General features: G+C 34.6%; 1 protein-coding gene across 3 annotated transcripts in view; it reads left to right on the forward strand.

Annotated features, from left to right (window-relative positions):
- LOC134243314 (V-type proton ATPase 116 kDa subunit a 1-like) overlaps positions 1-21051 on the forward strand; it is a 33885-nt gene extending 12834 nt beyond the window's left edge. The window contains exons 2-23 of one of the 3 annotated variants that reach the window (XM_062725571.1): positions 3343-3498; positions 3760-3838; positions 3956-4182; positions 4380-4471; positions 5255-5381; positions 5534-5616; positions 5736-5829; positions 6123-6335; positions 8322-8472; positions 8763-8902; positions 9221-9357; positions 10389-10482; positions 10583-10701; positions 12688-12839; positions 14070-14206; positions 14302-14406; positions 16457-16522; positions 17485-17550; positions 19213-19326; positions 19484-19601; positions 20055-20229; positions 20393-21051. In XM_062725571.1, the coding sequence (XP_062581555.1) occupies positions 3382-3498; positions 3760-3838; positions 3956-4182; positions 4380-4471; positions 5255-5381; positions 5534-5616; positions 5736-5829; positions 6123-6335; positions 8322-8472; positions 8763-8902; positions 9221-9357; positions 10389-10482; positions 10583-10701; positions 12688-12839; positions 14070-14206; positions 14302-14406; positions 16457-16522; positions 17485-17550; positions 19213-19326; positions 19484-19601; positions 20055-20229; positions 20393-20486 (2700 nt within the window). In that variant the 5' untranslated portion in view covers positions 3343-3381 and the 3' untranslated portion in view covers positions 20487-21051. Of the gene's footprint in view, positions 1-3326; positions 3499-3759; positions 3839-3955; positions 4183-4379; positions 4472-5254; positions 5382-5533; positions 5617-5735; positions 5830-6122; positions 6336-8321; positions 8473-8762; positions 8903-9220; positions 9358-10388; positions 10483-10582; positions 10702-12687; positions 12840-14069; positions 14207-14301; positions 14407-16456; positions 16523-17484; positions 17551-19212; positions 19327-19483; positions 19602-20054; positions 20230-20392 lie in introns of all 3 variants that reach the window. The other 2 variants (XM_062725570.1, XM_062725572.1) reach the window with 2 other exon arrangements.
- The last annotated feature ends 247 nt before the right edge of the window (positions 21052-21298 follow it).

Genomic DNA, 21298 nt, shown 5'->3' on the forward strand with positions numbered 1-21298 from the left:
CTTTCATCATAATTTGTAAAAGAGTAAGGTTTTTGTGTCTTAATTTTTTTTTATGTGGGTTATTTTTGGGAGGGGGGTCCTTGTGATTAAAATAAATTGTTTTATTTTCTGCTTACTCAATTTTAAGTTAAAGAGTTTAGTTTTAAGATTGATTTAATAATCTGGATTGGAACACTTTAGCAGATTGAGAGCAATGTTCAATTGACTCAGTGTCAGAATAGCCCCCCCCCCTTGCATGAGACATATGCATATCTTGATCAAGTTAAAACTTTCTTTAGTGGGAACATTTCAACAGAAACATGATAAAAGAGCTTTTTGTATGAAGGGAAGGTCATTGCATTATATGCAATGAATTATTCAATGTTTGCAGTCTCAACAGAATATGCACTGTGTTTATCTTAATTAAATGGGACAGGAAGATGTATGGTATCTATACTGTATATACATGTATTGTATAGATGTGAAAAAATATATAGGAGAAAAGATCAATTAAAAAATCAATATATTAACCAGATTAACTATCTTAAAGTTATATCCTGATCATGGTGATGATACACCATGCACTTTACAGCACAAAAACGTGTTAAAAAGTGTTTCATGTAACATGTAATACCCTGTGTAGATAGAGAGATATTGCCTAAGGCTGCAGTTAGAATGAATAGAGACACACAACTCTCGGGTTAGGAAGAGATAAAGTAATGAGGAAGCGCAATGAATAATATAATATATTAGTTTTTAATGCTTGCTGAAATACTGATATAAAAAAAAAAAACGAACAGGTGCACTTTGAGCAGTGTTCTGTTCCAACTCTCTTACATATATTCTTTATTTATTAACATGCAACAAAATCATTTTTTGAACCCTTTATTGGACAATTTTACCCCCTCTTTATCATAGCCAATATATTTAAAGATGGAAAAAATCCATTTTTCTGAAGTTCAAATGACCTGCTCTAATGCTTTAACTAGTTATGACCAGTCCTTTAAAAAATATTGTGAGTAATGAAGGAGGAAAATATTTTCGACTTGAACATGACATTGTAAATTATCAATTTGTATTTTTGTTTTTTGAAGTGGTAACATTAACAACCATAACATTAACCAATGCACATGGATGATTAGTATTAATCAGCAAAGGGATGCCTATATGCATCCCTGCAACAGAAAACTGAAGAGATTATGTATATACATGTATTTGCATAATTCTGTAATGTTATTAAGATTTTGATGATCAAGTATATTTGACCTTTATCATAATATAGAGTTAATGATGTTAATAAAACACTAAAACAGCTGATAATTTATCACATGACAATAACTGTAATCTGAGTCAGGTGACCCGCTACTCTTAAGTGAAGCTGTTTTCATCATTGATTGCTGTCTATACCATCTATACAGGCATAATATTATTTCCTAAATATGAATAGAAAAGACTGACAGTTAGGTAGGCTAGGTGTTACCTGAGAAGTCACACAGGTAAGAAGTGGACACATTCTCATGTTGGGGGGCTGCATGTTTGTTTTGTGTAAACGGAACATACACATTTTCTTATCTGGGGTATAATTGAGGAGCGGGGAATCGAGCTAACATTTCGGCAAGTGTGGTTTATTTAATTATTCTTATAATATTTATTAATTTAAGGAAAATTATTATATTGTCTTCCATGTGATTATTATTTTTTTTTACTTATTTTATCATTAATTAGTTTCAAAATGTTTCTTTAAACTTTTTATACATATGCATGTATATTGTATGACTCTGTAAAGAACATTGGTCCCTGTGTTTCTATTGGATACATAATGATCTTTGATACATGTACGTCATATTTTTGTAAGACCGATTTCCGTCTTTTTACTTATAAGTTGTCCCTAAATTTATCCATTTGTCATATTTTCTGAGAGGTTTCTGGTCTTTGATGACCTATAGTCTTTATAAGTTCCCTGTTGTATTAACATGATTAATCCCTGTGCCTGTGAAGTACATAGACTGCTAACTCAAGCAGAACAGGATATAACGATGCCTCTCAGCGATTATCTTTATAAAGTGATATCATTATTTATACATGAAGTGGTTTTTTATCGTAAGAAGATGCTAAAAGTAAAATAAACATTGTAAGTTAAATAAAAGTAGTAATTCATGCAATATTTTCTCTCATAAAAATGCATGAACAAGGATGCTTTTCTACTTTTTGGTGAATACATCTGTACATTAAGTTTCCATTCAGTTTTCATTCATTATAATGAATAATGGGTGTCCTTTTTAACAGCCAGAAATGGAAAATATATTATTTTACTTAAGTACGAAAAAGTGAAAATAATGAATACCGATAGATATCAATTTAAAAAAATCCATGAACAATACATTACAGGTCACCTTTTGTGGTTCCTTCAAATAAAAGTCTTGTTTGCATGAATAATATGGACCAGTAAAATGCTTAATCCAGTTAGATGGTTTAATCTTGATATTTAAACATGGTTATTACAAAATCCTATTAGAAGTTCAAAAAACGAGAGCCCAGCTGTTGGGTGTAGCTGTTAACCTGTGATAAGATGTTGACCTTTTAAGGACACTAACATGTAACATACTACCAGGATTACCTCTGTAGTTTATGGCTAATTACAACATTCACATGGCTTAAAGGAAATTAAAAAAAAACAACAACAAAATACACACTGCTTACAGCTTTCATAAACAAAAAAAAAAAGGAAATATTTTTGTCTGCATTAATTGTCAGATTTGTTTAAAAATATTTCTTCAGACTTGGCATATTTAAGAGGAAGTATTTTCAAGCAAATTAAGTGGTCTAGCAGAAAAGAAAAGGAAATAAGTAAATTATTTAATAATACAATGTGGTTAATTAAAGAGCATAGATAATGAATTGGATACTCTACAAATTTGTCTTGTTTTGGTTTTGTCCAATATTGCCCCACACTAAAATTATTTGTCTTTAATGGAAAATTAACATTTTTATTTGAGTGAACAAATGGATAATTAACCTTAAATTACTTATTTACAGGTAGAATAAGAAAAGGATTCAGGTTCTGACACAATATGTTTATAATGTCATTAAACCTGGAAAGGGGAATTTTTAACTTTGACTATTTGTAAATGTTTGAATTTCCCTCAACATGTCAGAAAGTGTTGCTTATTCAGAACACTGCCGCTTTATTGTATGCCTTGAGGTCTCCTGTTCTGAGATAAGTAAATCACAGTTTATGGTCATACAGTTGAGGATTTGAGCATCAATCAATACCATGTCATCTGTTACAGTAAGATAATATTTGGGTCGTAATGTCCTGACAAATCTGGAAATCTTTATTACTACAGATATTTGATTAAACAGAAGCTCTCCTGACTGAGGAGGAAACAAAAGACCACCAAGATGGGGGCCATGTTCCGTAGCGAGGAGATGAATCTGTGTCAGATTTTCCTCCAATCAGAAGCAGCCTACGCCTGTGTCTCGGAGCTAGGCGAGCTTGGGCTGGTCCAGTTCAAAGACGTAAGATTTATTTATAAACATCACAAACTGTTTTCTTGAAAATCCGAATGTATTAGATTCATATTACAAACTCATTATGAAAAATTCAGATACATTTAGAAACCAGACTTTTATTCTGAATGTAAGACAACCATGTCAAATCTTCTATGACAGAGTGTAAAGCAATCACATTAGTTATTGTTTTAATATTGTTCAAATAGGACAAAAATTTTCTCCTAAATATCTAACTTCTTTTAACTAAATATTTTATTTTATTTGTAGCTGAATCCTGATGTGAATGCCTTCCAGAGGAAGTTTGTGAGTGAGATCATGAGATGTGAAGAGATGGAGAGAAAACTCAGTAAGTCAAAGTAGAAGAAAAATATCAAAGTTTTGTTAAGAATTTATATCCACTGTTCATTTGTTGTCTTTACTTTTTGAAATGTGACACTTGACATGGAACCATTGCTTGTTATAGGATACATACACAAGGAACTGAAGAAGGATGGAATGAAGATTCCAGACCGAGATGAGAATCCGAAGGCACCAGCTCCTAAAGAAATGATCGACCTGGAGGCGACCTTTGAGAAAATTGAGTCCGAGTTAAAGGAAGTGAACACGAATGCCGAAGCTTTACGTCGTAACTATCTAGAGCTGACGGAACTCAAGGAAGTCCTGAAGAAAACTCAGCTCTTCTTCTCTGAGGTGGGTATACATATTAAGGAATTCATAGACTCGGTAACTCTCAACTGAGTGCACTCATGTCTCAAACCTTTTAATGAAAAAGTATGATGATGCTGAAGAGTGAATATGATTAATTGAGAATTAAGGCAGATTGTGAACCCTTACTATTAGAGAAAGATATTGGTGTTTGTGAATGGACTTGGAATTCACTTTTACAGCATGGTCGCCATGGTATTGTGGAGGATGCTCAGAGTGCTCTGGTCCATGACGAGGGAGGGGGATTTGTTCCCATCACCTCTGTACAACTAGGGTAAGTAGAGTACAACTTAGTAGATATTGTACAGCTCTGTAGATATTGTACAACATAGGTAAACATTGTACAATTCAGTAGATATTGTACATCTAAGGTACTGTAGATTCCTTATTTTTCGCGAGTACTTATTATTGCGATATGGCTCTTTGACGTAAATCGTGAGAATATTTATTTGCGAATGGGCCTTTTGTAAAGAGAATTTACATGAATATCAGCACCATAAAAATAAAAGCGAGAAATTTTATTAAGCGAGTGATACTTCTCGCGGAATTACGCGATAATAAATTCCTCGCGTTTAATTAGGAATTTACAGTAATTAGTGTACAACTCACTTAGATATTGTACAACTCAGGTAGATATTGTACAACATAGGTAAACATTGTACAACTCAGGTAGATATTGTTTCAAATTGTACAACTCAGGTTGATATTGTACAACTCAGATTGATCTTGTACAACCCAGTAGATAATGTTCAACTTGTGTAATGTTGTACAGCCTACTAGATACTGGTATTCTATAACCCAGTAGATATTGAGCATCTTGGGTAGATATTGTGTTTCATGAGAAAGATTAGTAACAAATTTTTGAAGACTTTATATTTCTATCCACCCTGAGTTTATTTTAGGTTTACATTGATATCCCTGAGTTTATTTTAGGTTTACATTGATATCCCTGAGTTTATTTTAGGTTTTTGTTGATATCCCTGAGTTTATTTTAGGTTTATGTTGATATCCCTGAGTTTATTTTAGGTTTACATTGATATCCCTGAGTTTATTTTAGGTTTGTAGCTGGTGTGATTCCCAGAGAGAAGGTCCCTGCCTTTGAGAGACTTCTATGGTTTGCTAACCGAGGTAACACCTTCCTGAAATACGACGAGATTGAACAGTCCCTGGAGGACCCAGTCACAGTGAGGAGAATTTCTACATGTATTGTTAAGATTGTAAACATAGGAAAACTCCTGTTCATACTGAGTGACAAAACTTTTTAAAATTATTGTTTAATATTGAGAATTATTAACATATGTTTTATGATTAAAATATCACTGTTTTTGTTTTCCAGGGAGATGCCATTTCTAAGTGTGTATTTCTGATTTTCTTCCAAGGAGAACAGCTAAAGGCTCGGGTCAGGAAGATTTGTGAAGGGTTGGTTACTCTACAGTATTTTTAAAAAACAATATCTAATATATAAAAGTGGATGAATTCATTATTATGAAGTTTGAAATATTAAAAATTTTGATTTAAAATATAAATTGTACCTGTAGGTTTAAAGCCACTCTATACCCGTGTCCAGAGAGTGCCCAGGAGAGAATAGATATGTTGAATGGTGTGTCTACTAGACTGGAGGACCTCAATACAGTAAGTACTGTATAGTCCTAGTATTTACATGTATCTATACCTCAACAAAGTAAGTGTCTATTGACTTGTTTGAATACACATGGAAAATAACCCCGGCACAAGATAAATTCAAATAACCATCAATACCCACTACCACCGACTTCTAAGTTAACACACAGAAAATATACATCACAGATGATAAAAAGACAAAAAAATATTGAAAACTAACATCCTAGAGGTTTATCCATTATAAAATTGTCCTAATGATGGACATCCTAGCCCCTGTATAATTATAAGGATTTATTAACCGATAGGTTCTCCACCAAACCGAGGACCACAGGAAGAGAGTGTTGATGAGTGCCCAGAAGGAGATACGACCTTGGATTATCAAGGTCAAAAAGATCAAGGCCATCTACCACACCCTCAACATGTGTAACTTTGACGTGTCCCATAACAGTCTGATCGCCGAGTGCTGGACACCGGTTAGTGGTCTGGAGGAGATCCAGAGGGCACTCAAACACGGCACCGTAAGTACTGACCCCCCAAACGTGTTACCTGAGATCTGTCAAATATGGAACTGTAAGTTCTGAATCTCAAACATGGCACCAGTGTTTTCAATAAGATTTTCAATAGAAGGAAAAATAGATGGAATAGCAGGAAAACAGCGGGTCCAGGGCAGAGCCCTGGTAGGGGGCCCAGGGGGGCGAAGCCCCCCAGCCGAAAACGAAAATCAGCATTTTTGACTCATTTTCTTACCATTCAGGCTATTAAAAAAGTACCATTTTTCACACTCCTGTCACTATGAATTATCAAATTTTACCTTAAAAAGCCAATTAGAAAACATTTTTTTACTTTTTCACAGATTTGTTCCGACAGTTTTTTGACAGACTGAGTTTTTTTTTCTTCTGAAAACTAAGTGTCTATACAAACATATAGACAACTTAAGGACAGACGAGACGTTCCTTAATAATAGATAAATTTTTCTAAGAGTTTGTCATTGAATTATTGCTACTAAAACATGTTTACTCACAAAAAATTGAGGTACCTTACCAGGCATTTCTGCAAGTTATCAGGGGTAGGTTTTCTTATATAATCCTTTGGAGAAGAAAAATAATTTTCCAATTTCAAATGTTTAAGTGTTTGGATTTTTTTTTACGTTTAGAAACTGGTTTAGAAATCAGAATGTTATTAAAATTTTGAATATTTTTCATACATTACGAATATATACAAAACAGATTTTTAGGAACGTCTCGTCTGACCTTAAGTATGAAATTCTAGTACAGACAATTGTCTGTGGTAGAATATTATACTGAAAATTCTACATATTTGTCCCTTTCACATAAATTAGTCAGGTCTTTTATTCAAAATTCAAAAAAAAATTATTTAGTTAAAAATGTAATTTTTTTTAACACTTGGTGATGTACAGTAACATCCAAAAATTGAAATATTCTGCAATCTTAGACGTTTCATAAATTAATCTTAAAACTTATTTACATTGGCATTTTCATTTTGTACAGATTGTCAGAACAAAATAATTAAGAAAATGGAATTTGATACAAAATACTAGTACATTAAAACCTTCCCAAATGTGAAAATGATACTGTTCCTGTATTTCAAGATATCTTTACACGAATAAATGAAAATGAAATTTTACATTTTCAGTTTGAGGAAATTCTGCAAGAATTTCTACATGTACGTCTGAGTCACGATCAAAATATTAAGACTTTTATTCGTAATTATTACGTCTTAGCTTGACACTTGAGATTTTCAGTTTGAGGAAATTCTGTAAGAATTTAACATTTTTCGTAAGGTCTTAAAATTATATTTATTTGCTGTTTTTTCACCGGGGAACCCCTCACCTAATATTAAGGCTGCCGAACAATCAATTTTCAATCGAAAATTATAAAACACAAACAAATCATTTTGGAAGGGACCATTCTTTATGCCTCTTAATGTATGTGATCTCAAACGCATGTGTTACAGCAGCAGCAGCACGTTTCTCCACGACTCGCTCAAATATTCGTTGATCCGCGCCGCCATTGCATGACGATCGATCTAATCAAACTTCCTTGAAAAAAGAGCGCACTCAAGGGAAGCTACTCTAAATCATGGAAATAGTTGCGATAAAATCTATGGATTTCACGTATCAGCCCCGGCAAAATCTTAATGACGGAAATTTCATAGCCGGCAAAATTTCTCGTACAGGCGGTTAATTTTGCCGGTTGCCGGCTCTTATTGAAAACACTGGGCACCATAGTTACTGACCCCCAAACACAGCATTGTAAGTTTTGACTTTGAACACAGCACCATAAGAACTGAACTCCCCCATAGATAACAAAAAAATGTTAAAATATTTGTGATTCACATTAAGTACAAGTAAATTCTAACTCCATCTAGAAAAAATTTGTGATCATAGATTTGAAATTTTATACAGGAGTTTAAGTTTAAATAAGAACAAATACATGTGTATGTAAAAACTTTTTTTTTAATAAATGATTTTTTTATGTTGACAGGAGCTGAGTGGAAGCACTGTTCCCAGCATTCTCCATCGTATGCAGACAAAGGAAGTCCCGCCGACCTACTTCCGCACAAACAAGTTTACACTTGTGTTTCAGGAAATCATTGATGCTTACGGTATAGCCTCCTACCAAGAGGTCAATCCAGGTAAGGTGTTACTATAAATAGATATCAGTACCATGTAATGGAGGGGGTTATCCCAATTTATTGAACAAAGTATGCACTTTGCATGTACATGCAGCTTTAGAATATTCTGACAGTATGATTCAGGTGTTACCATGTTGTTGAATAAGTAAATCAAATAACAAACCAAAATGTGTTATACAGGTAATTACATGTCAAGTATTTACAATGTACCCCAATATGTTCTTTTTAAAATGTGTTACATACATTGTAGTATATATCTGTATAGTACATGTGTAATTATACATCTCCAGCTCCGTACGCCATCATCTCCTTCCCGTTCCTGTTTGCCGTCATGTTTGGAGATTTTGGTCATGGCTTCATCATGTTCCTGGCGGGACTGTGGATGGTCATCATGGAGAAAAAACTGATAGCGGACAAGTCGGACAACGAGGTAGGTAGAGATAAAGGCTTCTGATTTCCAAGCCTCCGATCAGAGTACATATTTAGGGAATGGGAAAATTGCACTTCACAGAATAACAATATACATGTATCCATGATTAAAAGGATCCCATGAAAGGAAACTGAACTAATAATAGTATTGTATGTCATATACATCTGATAGGTACACTTGACTATGATGTTAGAGTTAAATACACATAGCTATAATGTCAACTTTATTCTGAAAATACATGTACTTGTTTAAAGAAACAAAAAGAGACACCACTATGTGTATATCAGCTGTTACAGTAATTATTTGTTGTTGTTTCAGATTAGGAACATGTTTTTTGGAGGACGCTACATCATCACTATGATGGGTCTGTTCTCTGTCTACACCGGACTGATCTATAACGACATCTTCTCTAAATCTGTCAACATATTCGGATCAGCCTGGCACCCCAGCTATGAGTACGTCTCACTTAATGTTCACTTAATTATTGCCAATTGTTTTGTTACATGTATTTCTCATTTACTACAGGCTCCGAGGTCAATAAAAATTTAACTGAGACTCGGCTCAGTTTTGATCTCAGTTTCACTTTCTCAAAAGGAATTATTAGTGAGACTGAGATCAGAAGTGAGCTAAAGTTAAGGTTTTATGGCCCCCGAGTCTTGTGAGTTAATGTCATTAGGTTTAGGGAAGTCTTGCATCAGTTATTTCTAGATTAAACAGTAAAACACTTCAATGAAATGCCAGGAATGGACATTTTTTAATATGCTGTAAATGTAATTTGTTATATCTGTAAAGTACATTTTAAAGCCACTGCCCACTGGGAATGAAAATCCTATTATCTCTCTCAATCTTGTAGTTATCATACATTAATGGCACAGTCCAGTCGGGTCCTATTATCTCTCTCAATCTTGTAGTTATCATACATTAATGGCACAGTCCAGTCGGGTCCTATAATCTCTCTCAATCTTGTAGTTATCATACATTAATTCCAGTCGGGTCAAAATTATCTCTCTCAATCTCAGTTGTAGTTATCATACATTAATGGCACAGTCAGTCGGTTCCTATAATCTCTCTCAATCTTGTAGTTATCATACACTAATGGCACAGTCCAGTCGGGTCCTATAATCTCTCTCAATCTTGTAGTTATCATACATTAATGGCACATTTTTCGGGTCCTATAATCTCTCTCAATCTTGTAGTTATCATACATTAATGGCACAGTCCAGTCGGGTCCTATAATCTCTCTCAATCTTGTAGTTATCATACATTAATGGCACAGTCCAGTCGGGTCCTATAATCTCTCTCAATCTTGTAGTTATCATACATTAATGGCACAGTCCAGTCGGGTCCTATTATCTCTCTCAATCTTGTAGTTATCATACATTAATGGCACAGTCCAGTCGGGTCCTATTATCTCTCTCAATCTTGTAGTTATCATACATTAATGGCACAGTCCAGTCGGGTCCTATAATCTGTCTCTATCTTGTAGCTTTCATACATTAATGGCACAGTCCAGTCGAGTCCTGGATCCACTGGAACACTTCAACAATGCCACGGGTCCATATCCTTTTGGAGTTGACCCGGTAAGTTACTGCATAACACACAGTGCCTACAAGATAACAATGTTCAAGGATTCCGGTACATGTATCTGTGAACTACAGGGTAACATGGCTCTGCTTTCAGATCTGGCAGGGAAGTCTGAACAAAATCACCTTCACCAACTCCCTCAAGATGAAAATTTCTGTCATCTTCGGAGTCTCGCAGATGTTGCTGGGTGTACTTCTGAGCTGTGTCAACCACGCGTAAGTGTTCACAAAAACGGGAAGAACAGTGCTTATCAGTTAAGATTCTGTAACACTTCAGTTATCAAAAACATCATATGAACACATATACATTTTTGTATTTATGTACAAGTACACACTTTTCCTCAGACAAGTAAGTTTGATGTAAAAATAAGAATAATAGATACGTACTTGGATGGAGTATACATATCTTTGTTTAGTGAAATGTTTGTGTAATCCCCTGAATTCTGATTAACGTTTATTTACTGATTGTATGTTCCCCAGGTACTTCCGTCTGCCCCTGTAATCTGATTCATGTTAACGTTTATTTACTGATTCTGTGTACCCCAGGTACTTCCATCGGCCCCTGTAATCTGATTCATGTTAACGTTTATTAACTGATTCCGTGTTCCCCAGGTACTTCCGTTGGCCCCTGTAATCTGATTCATGTTAACGTTTATTTACTGATTCTGTGTTCCCCAGGTACTTCCGTTGGCCCCTGTAATCTGATTCATGTTAACGTTTATTTACTGATTCTGTGTTCTCCAGGTACTTCCAGCGGCCCCTGTAATCTGATTCATGTTAACGTTTATTAACTGATTCCGTGTTCCCCAGGTACTTCCGTTGGCCCCTGTAATCTGATTCATGTTAACGTTTATTTACTGATTCTGTGTTCCCCAGGTACTTCCGTCGGCCCCTGTAATCTGATTCATGTGAACGTTTATTTACTGATTCTGTGTTCCCCAGGTACTTCCGTTGGCCCCTGTAATCTGATTCATGTTAACGTTTATTAACTGATTCTGTGTTCCCCAGGTACTTCCGTCTGCCCCTGTAATCTGATTCATGTTAACGTTTATTTACTGATTCTGTGTTCCCCAGGTACTTCCGTCGGCCCCTGTAATCTGATTCATGTTAACGTTTATTAACTGATTCTGTGTTCCCCAGGTACTTCCGTTGGCCCCTGTAATCTGATTCATGTTAACGTTTATTTACTGATTCTGTGTTCCCCAGTTACTTCTGTCTGCCCCTGTAATCTGATTCATGTTAACGTTTATTAACTGATTCTGTGTTCCCCAGGTAGTTCCAGCGGCCCCTGTAATCTGATTCATGTTAACGTTTATTTACTGATTCTGTGTTCCCCAGGTACTTCCGTCGGCCCCTGTAATCTGATTCATGTTAATGTTTATTTACTGATTCTGTGTTCCTCCAGGTACTTCTGGCAGCCCCTGTAATTTGATTCATGATAACGTTTATTTACTGATTCTGTGTTCCCCAGGTACTTCCGTCTGCCCCTGTAATCTGATTCATGTTAACGTTTATTTACTGATTCTGTGTTCTCCAGGTACTTCCGGCAGCCCCTGTAATTTGATTCATGATAATGTTTATTTACTGATTCTGTGTTCCTCCAGGTACTTCCGGCGGCCCCTGTAATCTGATTCATGTGAACGTTTATTTACTGATTCTGTGTTCTCCAGGTACTTCCGGCGGCCCCTGTAATCTGATTCATGTTAACATTTATTTACTGATTCTGTGTTCTCCAGGAACTTCCGGCAGCCCCTGTAATCTGATTCATGTTAACATTTATTTACTGATTCTGTGTTCCTCCAGGTACTTCTGGCAGCCCCTGTAATCTGATTCATGTTAACGTTTATTTACTGATTCTGTGTTCCTCCAGGTACTTCTGGCAGCCCCTGTAATCTGATTCATGTTAACGTTTATTTACTGATTCTGTGTTCCTCCAGGTACTTCCGGCAGCCCCTGTAATCTGATTCATGTTAACGTTTATTTATGGATTCTGTGTTCCTCCAGGTACTTCTGGCGGCCCCTGTAATCTGATTCATGTTAACGTTTATTTACTGATTCTGTGTTCCTCCAGGTACTTCTGGCAGCCCCTGTAATTTGATTCATGATAACGTTTATTAACTGATTCCGTGTTCCCCAGGTACTTCTGGCAGCCCCTGTAATTTGATTCATGATAACGTTTATTTACTGATTCTGTTCCCCCAGGTACTTCCGTCGGCCCCTGAACATCTTCTGTGAGTTTATACCTCAGCTGGTCTTCCTGCTTTGTCTGTTTGGGTACCTGGTGGCCCTCGTCTTCTACAAGTGGATCTTCTTCACCGCCCTCTGTACCCAGTATGCTCCACAGCTTCTTATCCGTAAGTAACGCAGTATACTGAACATTATACAATGTATCTAAGTGGTGTCTATTTTTGGTTTTTGAAATTTTTGGCCAATCTTAAATTAAGGAAAGGTTTATTGACTCATGCAAAGTTACCCTGGTGTTCATTATTGATATGTTTTGCAATGCTCTCAAGAACAAACCATTTAATGAGGCCGAGTCTAATTATTTCTGCCCTAGGGATTTTGATAATTTTTTGATGATTAATTGTTACTGTTATATTTATTGTTTTAAGATTAAAAAATCAAATGTTTACCATCCCGATATCTTAGGGGGCCATCTCAAAAGTGGTCAAATTTTACTATTGGACCCTATGGGAATTTGTTAAAAAAGGCCCAAATTATCACATTTTTTCCATATTTTTTGTATTTCTGCCCTAGAGATTTCTTTTTCATTCAAGTATATGAAAGTTATTGTAAAAAGTCACCAAATAGTGAAATTTCAAAAAAGTTCATTATCTAGGTTGGTTTAGGAATTAAATTACTAAGTTTATTTTTTCAAAGCCCAAAACCTCTAAAATTGCCATATTACGGTATAAATACATATCAGTGCAGATGAATTATCGGCGCATATAATTTTTTTTGTAAAAATAGCAATGTTTAGATTGCTAGTATGTTCTTTGGATGTTCTGTCATCAGTTGTTAGTATAATATCCATGGATTTCTTGAACATACAAGCGAGTCATGTGTCATTCTTCAGCGTCATGCATTGCTTACAAAATCCGAAAATGGTTGTTAGAGCCATTTCAGCGTTTTTTCCAAATTATTGTCGTAAAAGCACACATTCAGACCAATAGGGTTTACAAATAATGTTAATTTTGTATTAAAATCAAAATATTTGGCAAAGGTGTACTGTCCACAAATGACTGAATGAAATTAAAAAGATGCACAAAGTCATGCGCACTCGAATTAGACTCGGCCTCGTTAACATAGCATAAGAAAATAATATCGTAAGTAGGAAATTTTCATCTCCATTCTATTTTCACCCCCTTCCATCCTCCTCAAAAGAGGGCAAATTCAAAACTAGTTGAATTCAAAGAAAACAGCAGTATCTCTTTAGCACTACTGTGTTGGGCAAAGTAAAAAATGGGCAAGATTAATTTCAAGCATAAAGAAAGAACTCGGGTCAATAAAAACCCTCTATACAGTATTTTTTGTTCCAAGTACAAACCAGTAGAGCTAGACTCATCAGAGATTTCTATTTGTAGAGTTTATCAACATGTTTTTGATAACATATACACCCCGCTCCAAACCGGCCAATTTTACTGGGGACTTGTATGCCTGCTCTAGTATTGAACCAAAGAGTATCAATGCCACGTCACAAACCGTCTTCTTTGAGTACCAGGTAATTACCTATCTACAGTTTCACAGTGCATCATGTCCTTTCAGATATCTCGGTATGAGGTGTCCCTATATTTTATGAATTTTGTCTGTTTATAGCAACCCATTCAGATCACCCTTGTTATCTTGGCGCTAGCGATGGTTCCGATGATGTTACTAGTGAAGCCTTTTGTCTTGAGAGCCAGACATAATGCCAGGGTCAAGGTTAGTATGTTACCATAGCAACAGGAGATGAAAGTTAAATAGAGTTAGGATTGTATATATAAATATCAAGGCATTAACCTTGACTTGGGTGTACAAGGTTAAGGTCTCTGTAGAGGAGAACTACAAACTGTACTTTAATTTCACATACAGGTACCTGGTACTTGTATCTTGTGTTGCTTAAGTGTACATTTGAATTGTTGTTTGTTTTTATCATAGCATGATAATTATACAGAGAATTCAGAATATTACAATTTTCCTTCTTTTTCTTCATTTTGAAGTGTGTATTTTCATATAAATCTATAATTGATGTCCAATAATAATAAATTAAGAATGCCTTATGATTTTTTTAAGGGGAGGGGGGTCTCAGTATTGCATGGATTTGTTTTAAATGATTTACCTTGTAATGTTTATAAAATTGAATTTTTTTTTTGTTTGATCATGTGACCTATGATTAGATCATGTGACCTGTAGTAAGTAAATTTGTACTTATATTGATTGTGTCACTTTGTACAGGCCAGTAATAGCGTAAGTATAGAGTATTGCTAGTCATGTAATAAGCTAGCTGTGTGTTTTCTTTTTTACAGAACAGGGGCTGTTAATTATTTTTTATGATTAATAAAGTTTTTATTATATTATCTGCATAATTTTATGCATTTACTTGCATATATGATTAGACATATCTTTGTGAAAAGGACATATCTGTTAATCAGATATGTAAAACTAAAGCTATTTTCTTGCCCTTTAACCAGCTTACATGCAGTTTAATATATACAGATAATTGATCACATTTCAAGGATGTAAACAAAAAGCAATAGGTACGCTTGCTCATATTAACACAGTCATTTTGCATTTTTGTGTGATATTTTTCAAATTTAAATGAATTGATTAAATTATATAGATCGAAATATAGGAAGCCTGTGAGGGAGTGTCTCATACAGAATTTATCAGAGAGAGTGGGGCAAGATATAAATCTCATACATTTAGTGTTGTGAGAAATATCATGATTCAATGATGGTGATGAGATACATATATACATATTGTAGAGCATCCGTGATATAATATCATATAGCGGTGGTGAGATAGGCATCTCGTCAGTTTGTAGTGAGATATACTGAGATGTAATCTCATCTTTAGTGGTGTTGAGATATTTCAGGATTTACTTATTGTGAGATATAATTGTACAAATCTTTTAATTTTGCACATACATGTACATATTTATCCGGATAGAGCTTTGCTATGAGAAAGAGCACAAATATGTTATTCATTTAAGAACAAAAATACATGGATTTGTCTAAGTATATTTGGATTTTTGAAAATACTTAGGAATGTTCATTCTATATTTTATTTTGAAATGCTTAAATGCCATTCAAATCTTCACACAATTTTCAGTAAATTTATCATGTTTTCATTCCTTTGATCCTACACTTAGATGCCTATGGGTTTGTGAAGCCCTTGCTGACTGGTCAGTTTTCTAGAATGACTATTTAATTCTTTTATAAAATTTACACAGCAAACCAAACAATGTTAAGTCAATCATTTTTATGAAGAAAAAAATCATGATTTTTGCACTAAGCACAGTTAAAAGGTTTAATTAAAGTCTTAAATTCTAGATACCAGACTGTCACATTCCTCACAGCCAAGACAAAGTTACAATATTTTGAATTATAATATGATCATTTCAAATTTATACAGCATATTATTATTATTATATTCATTCATCATTGATTCAGAAGGAAAAACTTCATAGCATGAACAGGAAATAGATCAGAATATCTCTACTGTTATTTTCAGGTTTATCAAGTAATTCTGTTTTCTGTATTGGATTTGTTTTTAACAGTAGAAAGCATGTTCTTTTTTGTTATTATATTTCAAAATCTTGGTCATTTATTATTAGAGTACAGTTATGTGTACAGTGTTTATGCTTCATCAGTTTTAAATTTATTAAGCTTGCAATTTTTCCAAAATATGAAGTATACTAGTCTCAAATTTCTGAATCAATTGAATTTAGATAAAGTGTATAATTCTGCATTTTATGATATTTCTTCTTCAGCGAAAACAAGGACTTTATGCCACTTCACAACGAACACTGATACACAACGAGGAACCACCAGATCAGGTAGGCATGGCAACCACTGTTACCATAGAAACCAAGTCAAGCTACAGTTAAATCATCACTGTCATACACTGTACCTCACTCCTTACATTACGTCCGGTTTGACAAGGTTGCAGTGGTTTTTAATATAAAACAAAAACACTAAAAAAATTTTAATACTTTGAGTCTAACAAGGGGCAGACTAATATCAGTCATTAGCTCATTAACAGCATGTAGAAGGAATGCCACAAGATGGGTTTCTCAGTGTCATCAATCTATTACCTTAAAAAAGATTCGAGTCAGTGATTTAACTCAAATACAAAAAGTTATTAAGTACTAAACTTTAATACTATAATCTGCAAAATTAAAACAAAATGTTTAAGGGAATGTAGGAGGGGAGAGGGGTTTTTAGGACTTGACCACCATTTTAAAAGTTGTCCTGAGGTGTGCCTGGGATGGTTTGTTTGTGTTAAGAATTGCATGGCTGCTGAGATGCATGTGAATTTCTTTTCTTGTGAAGATTTTATGATTTCCTTATGTGTTTAACATTGGCTTCCTGCTTTTTTTCTAAAATCATCGTATTATCTGTCATATTGTTTATTTATTGAATTTTTCTTTAAATTATCGCAAAAAATTATATACATTTTTGTGGTCTGCATGTTTTTAAACAGCTGTTGTATGTTAATAGAGTTGTCGCCAGTCTATAAGGGGAGTCCACCATGCTGTTTTCTGTGGGTAGAATTTTATTAATTGATGTGAATAATAATTTCGCAGGTTACTTATGAGGAAATTTTATTAGTGTATTAAAATCTTATTGAGGAAATCCCAAACTCTGAAAATTTTGAGTGGTGTGGAAATAAAATGAGTGATAAATTTCATAGGCCCCTGTAGTAGACTGTAACCAGAATTCAGACTGGTGGGCCCTCCACTTTTAACACCCCCTGTACTTAAGCTTCAGTCTGATTTTTTTGCCTTTTCGCCTCTAGTCAGATGACACTAAAGGGGTTAAGGGGGAGAGACCTGAGGCCCATCTCTCTGACATTGAGCTTGGGGTAAGTTTTCGGGTGTGTTTGCGGATTCACCATTCATAGCTTAGTCCAGAATGTCAAGTTGCAACATTTAAGAAAAGGGATAACATTAACAAAATTTTTTTTTAGTTTTATTGAGTCGGGGCTCAACTTATCTTTTCTGATCATGTATGTCCAGCATCTGCCTGTATGGTACATTTTCAGTTTTATTTATGGATCCATACAATCGATTCAATCAAAACAGAAAGGTGCTGTCAGTTTCAGTATCCAGGCAATATCTTTCCTGAAAATCCAAATTAAAATATTTTAAATTTAGCGCTCATCGATTTTACTGAACTCTTAGTTTTCACCTCAAGATTGAAATTAAAGTAACCTACAGAATGCAGTCCAATTAATGATTAATCAATTCTGCAACTTAAACCAATGGTTCAGATATCTACGTGTATGTTTTATTTTGGCCACGTACAGCACTAGCTCAATTATCTTTTTAAAAGATTTGCTTGTTAACCCTTTACACTTTTGAATAACAACATTTGCCGTAGTAGATGAACAATATCACAATTAAGGCCCCTGACACCAGAGAGGGGTATATTTGTAAGTCTTGTTTTGCTGTAAGAGTTACCCGGTGAGCTTTGTGGCCCAGAAGCCTCTTGGTCTGATGTAACATTCCAGGATTAGAGAATTACTGAATTACTTACAACATACCTTTTTCAGTGCATGCTTATGGAAATTTCTATCACTGTCAATTATTGATGCATGGAAAATTATTATGTTCTTTTGTACAGTACATATAATGTATTGTACCTTATTTGCAACTTGACTTCTTTGTAATCTACCAAATAACCAAAGAAAACTGTCTTCCTGCTTTAAGGGAGATGTATATACATGTATTATGTATTCATATTAATCTGTATACTCAGAAGACACTTAGCTGCTGCTTGCTTTTTTTTCTGTACAACTATAGGTCATGTTTACATGAAATAAACATTAGACTGTGTATTCTAACTTAAGGTGATGGAGAATTTTGCATGAGAGTTATAATTGGGAGGGTCAGTTGAATAATAAGGTCAAATTCTTCAGTGTAGTCACTTGATATGAAGAATTTTGTAGCATTCAGTAGTTCTCCCTTGCATTGCAGAAATATATATATCCCCTGTATTTATTAAAATACATGTATATGTTATTTAGACAGTATAAACAATACTATTCTGCACCCTGTAAAAAAGTTATAGTTCCACATTGTATTGAGGATGTTACTAGCAGCTAATGTATTATTTTCTTTTATACTTTGAAGTTACTTTAGAAAGTTATATACGGTTTATTCATTTTGTTCAATGTAAAACTGATCTTTTGATTGACTTATCACTGGAGCATGTGAAAAAAGCTTATTAGTAGACAATATACTCAGACTTGTGTACATGTATTAGCAAATTTAGTCTAGTCAAGTTTTCTTTTCAGGTGTGTGTTGCCTTTCACATTAATAATATGCATTTGCTAACCAAAGATTTCATACTGCAATGCACACATTGCCTTGCATAAAGTGATATAAATGTATTTTCATATGGGACATCTACATGTATTTTTCTAAAATTTTGACATGAATTTTGTTTCTACCCTCCGGTTCATTTTTACTCAGGACACTTATTGTTCAAGTCCTAATCTGTTGGTGAATTTTGATGTATTCAGGTTCGAGATTCTGGGAAGAATGCGAACATGTCAATCAATGGAGAGGAAGAAGTGGGTGTGGTCAATCACACGGAGGGTGGGGCTACAGTTCATGAGGAGGAGGAGGAAGAAAAGGTCAGATTCTTATATTTTATCCAGCAGTCAACCATTTTATTTTTATCCAAATTAATTAAGAGTTAGTTGTAAATGATAAAAACAAAATTAAAGAACATTAGGTATTAAGAAATATACATTTCAGGTTAGCATTATAGCCTATGTGCCTTGATTTCAGTTTGAGATGGGAGAGGTCTTTATACACCAAGCCATTCACACGATAGAGTACTGCCTGGGCTGTATCTCACACACTGCCTCTTACCTACGACTGTGGGCACTTAGTTTGGCTCATGCTCGTATGTATTCATCTTCATTCTCAGTCTGGCTCATGCTCTTAAGTACTCGTCTTCTTCAGTCGTCTTCGTCTTCAGTCTCAGTCTGGCTCATGCTCGTAAGTACTCGTCTTCATGCTCAGTCTGGCTCATGCTCGTAAGTACTCGTCTTCATGCTCAGTCTGGCTCATGCTCGTAAGTACTCGTCTTCATGCTCAGTCTGGCTCATGCTCGTAAGTACTCGTCTTCAGTCTCAGTCAAGCCATGCTTATACGTACTTATCTTCATTCTCAGTCTAGTCCATGCTTGTATGTACAAAGTCTCATAAGCTAGTTCATGCTCATAAAATTACATCTTCAGTCTCAGTACCACCTGTGTCTGCAGTCAATTAGTTTCTATCTTCAAACCTTTTTGTACAAAATTAATTTTTGTTTTTCTGCTGTTATCTTATTTTAAACAAATGTTGTTTTGTTCCAGAGTTGTCTGAGGTGTTGTGGGGGATGTTGTTTCACATCTCCCTCACGATGGACTTTGAGTACGTGGGTGGAGTGGTTATTTGGGCGGTGTTTGCTGTCTTTGCCGGGGTGACCGTTGCTGTACTTCTCTTGATGGAGGGACTCTCGGCTTTCCTTCATACGCTCCGTCTTCACTGGTAACTCATTTAATCAGTACTTTTACAGGATCTTTTACTTTTCAATTATGTCAGAACTAATTATGTATTGAGAGACAAATCATTCTACAAACAGTTATGATTATTATTATTTACCATGTAACCATTAATAAATACTCCATGTTTTTGATGCTTTCTTTAACAGGGTGGAGTTCAACAGTAAATTCTACATGGGGGAAGGTTATAAGTTTGCTCCCTACAGCTTCAAGCACCTGCTGGATGCTGACCTGGATGAATAACGGGAACCACGTCGTATAATTCACGGAACAGGACCATGACTACTGTAGACCATTCCTTCTTTATCTCATTATAATGGGCTTCCAATTTTGTGATTTGAAATGACTTGATGTTGAAATTCTTAGTTTAAACCATTTGATAGGTGCTTAATATTGAAGAAATGTTTAACAAGTGAGTGAGATACAAATATTGTCACAGTTTTTCTGTTTCACATTTTACCTATTGACATCAACCATAAGAACAAGTCTTTTTTTCAAAAAAAAAAAATTATAAACCTTTTTACATATGAGATATTGATTATTGCTGATTTTGACCAATGAAACATAAGCTGCTGATTTTTGTATACTGCACTTTTCGGTATATGATGATTGGTCTTGTATGTCACATTAACAGAGTTTTTCTGATGATATCGGTGTTTACTGTTGACTGGAATCCTGCTGTTAACTTGTTAAATCTAGGTCACAGACATTCAAGGCTGATCCAATGATACACTGAGAATGTCTGGAGTAAAAATTGTGTCTGTGATTATATATTTATCATGATATTGAATAAAAAATATTTTCTGCATCATGTTTTTTCCTTTAATACTCAAAATACATGCAATTTTATTATTTTCTGACTAAACACACATATTATGCAGCTAATACAATATTTTTTGTTTTTATACTATGCATATTAAAATAGAAAAGGTATGATGGTATTAAAGAAAAGGTTATTGTTACAAAATATTAAAATGGAGGAAGAAATAATTTATTTTTTGGGAGTAATTTGTTCAAAGGTTTCGATACTACTTTCATAGAAGGACTTTCCTAGT

The sequence above is a fragment of the Saccostrea cucullata genome, unplaced genomic scaffold (assembly GCF_032062105.1).
Source record: "Saccostrea cucullata isolate Sc308-1 unplaced genomic scaffold, CSIRO_AGI_Scuc_v1 ctg133, whole genome shotgun sequence".
Classification (NCBI taxonomy): Eukaryota; Metazoa; Mollusca; class Bivalvia; order Ostreida; family Ostreidae; genus Saccostrea; species Saccostrea cuccullata.